The sequence below is a fragment of the Coregonus lavaretus genome (assembly GCF_964263955.1).
Source record: "Coregonus lavaretus genome assembly, contig: HAP1_SCAFFOLD_8496, whole genome shotgun sequence".
In the NCBI taxonomy this organism is placed as follows: domain Eukaryota; kingdom Metazoa; phylum Chordata; class Actinopteri; order Salmoniformes; family Salmonidae; genus Coregonus; species Coregonus lavaretus.
The window spans coordinates 1-7,948 of NW_028161649.1; the positions used below are offsets into that span (position 1 = coordinate 1).

The following is a 7,948-nucleotide window of genomic DNA, read 5'->3' on the forward strand; positions in this document are numbered from 1 at the left end:
TCTCTCCCTCGCTCTCTCTCTCTCTCTCGTCTCTCTCTCCTCCCTCCTCTCTCTCTGTCCCTCTCTGTCTATGTCTCTGTCTCTGTCTGTCTCTCTCTCTCTCTTTCTACCAACAGAGCTTTCAGAGATTAGGATCTCGGAAGGAAGAGGAAGACAACAGAAAGTGGGAGGGGGTCAGCTGACAGGAAGCAGCGGGGCTCCAGTCCAAGCAGGATGACACAGACGTTACAGGCCACAGAGAACGTAAGTGGGAGACTCCTCAGGGGGACAGTGTGTGTGTGTCTGTGTGTTGGAACAGAGGAGACGCTGACTAGAAATGAATTAGCATTTTCATGGAGGTATGTGTTATGTTTATTCTTGTGTAATCAACACTGATGCCCCCATGCAGTAAACAATATTTGCACTTTTGAACTTGCCTTGACTGAGTTCTCAGTAGGATAGTGGATAGGGAAACCAAACTGCAGCGTTCTTAGGTCTGTTGCCCTCTTGTGGCTAAACACTGAACAGCTGACTTGGCTGGCTTCCTCTCTCCCCATGTTGCGTAATGTGACTCTGTCAGCAAACAGTGACTCAGAAAACTGACCCCATTCCCCATTTTCTGCAGTTAGTTGGTGACCTGGTAGAAAGCTATGGTTTTAAAAGGTGTCCTCTTGAGCTTTGATGAAACTTTGAGCTTTGTTATGTTTTGTAAGGTCTAATGTAAAAATGTGTCAAAGCAAGTCTTATTATATTGTATGTATTTTGTACCATGTACGCAATGTTCAGGTTAGTTTGTCTCAAGCTGGGAGGTGTGTGAGTGTGTGTGCTGACCAGAGGTGTGTGTGTGCAAAGCAGTTGGCAAGATACTACTCTGACACTGATCAGCTGTCATGGGCAGCTTGGCAATGTGGAGGAGAAGGTGCTTTATGTATGCATGCATGTGTCCTTGCATCTATGATCTAAATGTGTGTGCAGGCTGGAGCGGTCCTGGTGCTGAAAAGCCAGGAGGATGTGAGGGGAGACCAGACGTCTTCCCGGGTCAGTCACCCCCTTCAGCCCCCTCTGAAACCACGGCCGGCCCCCAAGACCATATCAGGGACCAAGGGCCCCGCCGGACCAGAGGGAGAGTTCCCCTGCAAGAAGTGTGGCAGGTCAGTGTCTGAGACATGTCTTAGATTAGAAGATTTTAGATGGCTATAGGCAGAGCAACATGGTGTCGTCAACTGTCAGAGATGGCCCAACTCTCTATGTGGTTCTCTGGCTAAAGGAATTATATTTGGAAGTATTTTTTCAGTCGACTTACAGGAGCAATTAGGGTTAAGTGCCTTGCTCAAGGGCACATCGACAGATTTTTCACCTAGTCGGCTCTGGGATTAGAACCAGCGACCTTTCGGTTACTGGCACAACGCTCTTAACCACTAAGCTACCTGCTGCCCTATGACTAAAGGTACTTGGAAGCTCAGTTGGTTTCTGGCTAAAGGTACTTGGAAGCTCAGTTGGTTTCTGGCTAAAGGTACTTGGAAGCTCAGTTGGTAGAGCATGGCGTAAAATGCTAAATGCCATATAAAAGAAAGATAGTCTTGAGATCCCAGATTTGGATAAAGCTATTCCAATTGATTGATTGCAAAGTGTAAAACATCTGTCTATGTTTAGCCGCAGGTTGACATTTATTATCATGAATTTTGCCCTGGAGTCAGAACTGAGCGATTTCCGCTAGATGGGCCAGCTGCAAAGTCAAATTTGGCTATATACCAAAGAAATTAATGAAAATAAATAGCTTTTTGGTCTTAATTTAAGGTTAGGGTAGGCATTAGGGTTAGCAGTGTGATTAAGGTTAGGGTTAAGGTTAGGTTTAAAATCAGATTTGAGGACATTCCCAGCTAACAAAACTACGTTCCAGGACGTGACCACAAAGTTATTTTAGTCCCCACATAAGTCATGATAACGTTATTGTGAAACTTACAGACGATGTTCCAAAATGTATTGCTATCATTCCAATTGTAACGTTATATGAAGACAAACCATAGCTCTAAATGTAATGTTATGAAATGTTCCTAGGATATCTCCAAAATAACATGACATTCAGAACATTTCATGGACTACCAAAGAACGTTTTTAATGTTCCCATGATGTCTGTATAGCGACCTGATATTTATAACCTCTATAATACTTATTAGAAACGTTATGAATGTGCCTATAATGTCCCAAAAGGGCTATGACATTCAGTACCTTTGGAAGACTTAAGGGGAATGTTACAAATGTCTCAGTTACGTTCCTTGTTAGCTGGGTTGTGGCTGTGCCAGCTAGTGACCACTCTGCAGAGCTGCCTCCAGAACAAGATTCATGCCAATAAATGCCAACCTGCTGTTTTGCAATCAGAAGTTGTCCACTACTGGTAGTAGTGGAGAAGAAACCTTGATCAAAGGGTACTGAGATATCGACAACATCTGCAGGATAACTGTCTTCTACTGGTTGGTTGGAATATGTTGGAATCTTGGAGATGTTGTTGGTTGCAGAAAGACTGACTTGAGGAGCACTCCGAGCACAGTGCGTGCGTGTGTGAGTGCGTTTGTGTGTGTGCATGCTGCACGTGTGTAATATAGTGAGAAGTGCTCCTTGGTGGTTGTTTGAGCAGGAAGGAATAAAGCAGCGTTGGCCGATTCTGATAGAAGAGCTCACCCTTAGCAACCGCAGTCCTGTTATTATCAACTGTCTCCTAGCAACTGAAACACAGCAATGATATGGCATTCCATGCCCCCAGTCTATGCAGCTCTGCCCAGCGACTGACTGTGTACTAATTATCAACACGCCCATTATCCGGTTCCTCACTGGCCCAAATACTGTAGACTACTCTGCAGTATTCTGCCTTATCATGGTGTTACACTTCATCCAATTCTAGATTCTCAGCAGAAATTCCAAGAGTGTGAACCTTCTCTTCTGCACAAGCACTGTATGGTTTGTGAACCTTGAATATGAAGTAAGGAAAAATGATATTTAATTTACACATGGACAAATGTTTCTGGCATCTGGACTTCATCAGTTCGCCTTCCTTCAGATTCAAGGTTCACACACAGCACAGTGATTGTGCAAAGAGAAAGTCTACACTCCTCGAATTGAAGTGCGGATCTATTTTTCTATTCTGAACCATAAACTAACACCATACAGTGCTTGTCCACAGATACGAAAGCTTACAATGAAGCCAACCCAGTCTTCTCTCCTCCTCCTCCTCTCCTTAGGATCTTCTACAAGGTGAAGAGCCGCAGTGCCCACATGAAGAGCCACGCAGAGCAGGAGAAGAAGGCTGCAGCGCTGAGGCAGAAGGAGGCAGAGGAGAGGGCTGCAGCCCAGGCGGTAGAGGCTGCAACGTTACTGGCCGCGCTGCAGAATGGGGAACTGGAGGGGAACACAGCCGGAGGAGACAGCACAAACGATGACTCATCTGAGGAAGATGAAGAGGAAGATGAGGACTGGCACTAAGACCATAGAGATAGAAAGAGAGCCCACCGCCCTGTCTTTGCCATTATGGCAAGTGCACCCTCGATGTATCTATATGGCTAAGACAGACAGACAGCGCTCTCTACTGGCAGGGTGAGGGGTAACAAAACAGAACAGAGCAGAACTCTGAGGCCTCAGAACCCTAGCGCACTCTAGTGTTCAGCTACGGCTCAAGGGACATTTTACACCCTCTTGTTACGCCTGCTTTAGCAGCATTTCTCTCTGGAAACAAACTGCTTTTTTATTGTTTCATGGAACAGGATCTCCTATCTTGACACTTTCAGGGACAAGTTCTTTCCCGTATTTTCTCCCTCTTCCCTTTAACCTGCTTGTGAAGTGTTCAGGGGTTACCTTGCTCTCAGGCACACGTTAGTGTATGAAAGGAAGCCATGCCATCTCTCTCTAACGCCAATACTTTTCTTTCTCCTGTCTGCCATCCACCCCTGGCTTTTTCCTCTTCCTGTCAGCACTTTCAGCCAATCACAACACAGCACACAGACTCATCAGGTGGGAACTATATAGCCACGCCCCCAGCCCAGTCTTTAAAAACTAGAATAGTTTGTGATGCCTGGTAATGCAAGACTACATGCAACCCAGCTTGGCCACCTCTTTCTCTACTCTCTGCTCCCCACTTTGATATGTTATTATGAATAGAAGGACATCAAATGAGTGATTGGGACAATGCAATATTGAAGTTGAAAGGACTTCCAGGTCATGAAAAGCCCAGATAGACTGATGTGGTGGTAACACCGAAGATGGTGGATAAATGAAGATGTCCCACTCAGGCCGTTTACCATTGAAAAAACATTTCAGTTCCGGTCTGCTTAATGGGGTGGCTCTCACATAGGCACCAATGCATTAGTAGCTGGGTCTGATCCGCGTAGGGAGTGGGATGTCTCACTTCCTCTTCCGTCTCTGGTAACACTGCCTGTGCGGAGGCATATCTACATGTGGAGGAAGGAACAGTTTAGAGAACAGAACACACATCGTTGTGTGACTTTCATCCTTTTTCCTGTTTGGGACTTTTTCACTCACTCAAGGCTGCCAAAAGCTTGCACAGATGCGTCGGTCCTCAGTTCACCAAACTGGGTTCTTCTTAGTTTCAAGTGCTGTTCTTTTGGGTTTTCGTTTTGTGAATCCTGGTCCTCCTCACTGTCGATGCCTTGGATGTTTTTAACGCTTTTTATCTTTGGATGAACGACAATCAATTTTACAAAGTTTCTTTTTATATTCAACAAATTACTGTTGCTTTTTTGCTTATTATATCAAATTGTTAATGTTGTTTTTGTTAATAATTGTATTGTTATTAATAATGTCACTGTTCTGTTGTCTCTTGTATTATTCTGATTTTGATTGTTTTTGCGGCAGGTTGCTTTGGAGATCTCTTTCTCATTTGACTGTGGTGTAGGGTTATTTAAGACATTGCTTTCGCTGTCTGTTTTGAACTGTGAGGTTTTAGAATTAGATCTAAAGACAGAGAAGTCGGAGAAGAGAAGAGGTGAGACAGAATTGTAAACGTGCAGTAGATAGAACAACCACGTGATCCCTGATGCCAACACCCCCTCCCCCTTCTTCCTTGTATCCAGATGTCACCCCAATTTAAAACGGTTAAGGTTAGGGTAAGGGTAGGGGTTAAGGTCAGGGTTAGGGTAGGGTTTAAGGTCAGGGTTTAGGGTAGGGACGTCCCAAGGATCCCGGGATAGCACTAACCATATCATTACGGCAGGAGGAAAGAGGGGGGAAAACATGATGATGATGATGATGACTGTTGAATGATGACTTGAATGGGTATGTCCACTCTATTTATTCTATTTCTGTGGGGACATCTATAGTCTGGACTCTTAGAAAAGTATGTCTCTATCTATCTAACTATCTATCTTATTCTCGACATATCTCTTTCTGCCAAGAACCATATCTCTATATTTATTCCCTCTGCCAAGCGCCAGAACACGCTCTATCTGTCGCCATGGCAACAAACAAGCAGGCTGAAGATTCTTCTCCTTAAGCAGTCAGCCACAGTGGGGAGCAGAGAGGAACGGTTCCAATTACCTTACCCAGTTAAACCTACTTGGGCACTATGCACTGTGTGTGTGTCAGAGGAGGCTGGTGGGGGGGGGGGGGAGCTATAGGAGGACGGGGTCATTGTAATGGAACGGTATCAAACATTTACATTTTACATTTTAGTCATTTAGCAGACGCTTTTATCCAGAGCGACTTACAGGAGCAATTAGGGTTAAGTGCCTTGCTCAAGGACACATTGACAGATTTTTCACCTAGTCGGCTCGAGAATTCAAACCAACAACCTTTCGGTTACTGGCCCAATGCTCTTATCTCCTAGGCTACCTGCCACCACTAGAAACTACTTGTTTGACTCCATTCCATTGATTCCATTCCAGCCATTACTCTTATAGCTCATCCCACCAGCCTCTTCTGGTGTGTGTGTGTGTGTGTGTGTGTGTGTGTGTGTGTGTGTGTGTGTGTGTGATGTGTATGCATTCTGGGGTGTTTGTGAGTGTGTGTATGTATATGCATTCTGGAGTGTTTGTGAGTGTGTGGAATGCCGCTTGCAAGTTTGCATTTTCTAGTCAAATATCACTCTTGAGAGAAAGAGGTTTTATCCTGACTGTTCACTTTTGTTATCTCAATTTATCTCTCCTTACCCTTTTTTAAAATTATTATTTTACTCCCCACAAGATTGTCAGGGGGCATTGTTTTAATACTGTCAAACAGAATTAAGGATGAAATTGAGGGAGGACATGCCACGAACACCAAGAATCTGGAAGCCTTATTCACTTTCATTCAATTAGTTAAGGGAATAAAACACTTTACGTTTCATTTACGTAAAGAATATCTATGAATTAAACTCTTATGAATTCATACTTTGTATGCTATTTTCGTATGGGGTTCATTTCACACTAATGATGTAAAATGGAATAGAATCTCAAGTGCTTTTTACTACAATGTAGCTTATGTGTTTAAATTGGATTTTTACCATTAACCACCTGTATGTTTTTATAATACAAAATGGGGAAAGCACTGTTTATTAAAATGTTACAATACTCATGAAATAAGTGTTTTGGTCCTTTACGTGTCAGTATCTATAAGATGGCATGTTATTGGTCCAGGTTATTAGACCACGTCTGGTAGTCGATGTTTCATTCAGTGTGCGTCTGGCTCCTGGGTGAAGTTTCCCCTAGTGCAGATCTAGGATCAGCTTCCCCTCCCCCAATCCTAACCCCAACCATTAGTGGGGAAAATGCTAAACTGATCCAAGATCAGGCGTCTAGGGGCAACTTCGCCCTACATGTCTGTTGTTTTACTAAGATCCACGACGTGGCAGTATTGTAGTAGGAATCTTACATGCCTTTACATATCCCAAGCACAAGAGGGCATCATTGTTTTAAATTGTATGTTCATTTAGCTTTTCTTGTCTTTTTTTCTGGCCTATATAAATACCTTTATTCCAGATTAAGCTAGAATAATGTTATACTATGTACAATACTGGATTTACTCTTTGTAATGTTAGAGTAATTAAGTAAGTTAGACATCTGCTGCTTCTCATTTCAAACTGTGTCATGTGGCTGTGTCATGAGTCACTGGTCGGATGTGGCTGTTTTGGTGGAACATCTAAACTGGTGGTTGGATGTTGGTTCGGATGTAGAGTTGGTTTGGATGGAGCTGGGTGTGGCTGTTTGATAGTATGTTTTGGATTTATTTATTCCATTTTAGTACGTTTTTCTGCACGTGTTCCTCTTAAATCTTTGTTCCGCTCTTGTAGTTTGTCCTTTCACTCTGTGACATTTTCTCTCTCCCCTCTCTCTGCAGTGAATGTGTTGGACTATTTTGAGCAGTAGTGCTGGACAGAGCTGCAGTAGGCTACTAGAACAGAGCTGGCTCAGGAAGACACAATATTCACAGTCAAAACAAGAACAGTATGAGGCTCAGATGTCTCCTCCATAGAAATAGAATGAATAGAACAGACATCCCCATTCAAGTCAATGATGGCATAATGGGTGGACTGGAGGCCATTGCGAGTGTACCAATAGAAGCAAAGCAGGAAGTAAAAGCTAGGTTGAAAATATACAGGTTAAGACAAGAGGATTCTAATATCCCATCACTCTTTCCAAGTCCCATGAATTTGTTTATTTTCGAACGCTTCCGCATGAAATTACTTCATTGTCTTAACCTTCCCATCTTCAACCTAGAGTAAACGCAGGAACTAAAAGCAGGAGGTGTACCCATCAATCTGTGCTGTGATTTGTCGAATCAACTCAACTGACATTACAAAAAATACATTCCATCGCATGAGCCACATCAGTTAGCATAATTTGAATTAATATTCTAAATTATTTACGTACAATACCAGTCAAAAGTTTGGACACACCTACTCATTCAAGGGTTTTTCTTTATTTTTACCATTTTCTACATTGTGTTATGAAATAACACATATAGAATCATGTAGCAACCAAAAAAG

General features: G+C 43.1%; 1 protein-coding gene across 2 annotated transcripts; it reads left to right on the forward strand.

Moving 5' to 3' along the window:
• The first annotated feature begins 114 nt into the window (after window positions 1-114).
• LOC311120289 (uncharacterized protein) lies at window positions 115-6,566 on the forward strand. Of its 2 annotated transcripts, none has more exons than XM_084194917.1 (3): window positions 115-243; window positions 955-1,130; window positions 3,216-6,566. In XM_084194917.1, exons 1-3 carry the CDS (start codon window positions 214-216, stop codon window positions 3,454-3,456), a joined length of 447 nt encoding a protein of 148 aa, XP_084051043.1. In that variant the 5' UTR covers window positions 115-213; the 3' UTR covers window positions 3,457-6,566. The 2 variants fall into 2 exon arrangements, with proteins under 2 accessions (XP_084051043.1, XP_084051044.1); XM_084194918.1 differs by lacking the exon at window positions 115-243 and adding an exon at window positions 256-338.
• Window positions 6,567-7,948: the final 1,382 nt, after the last annotated feature.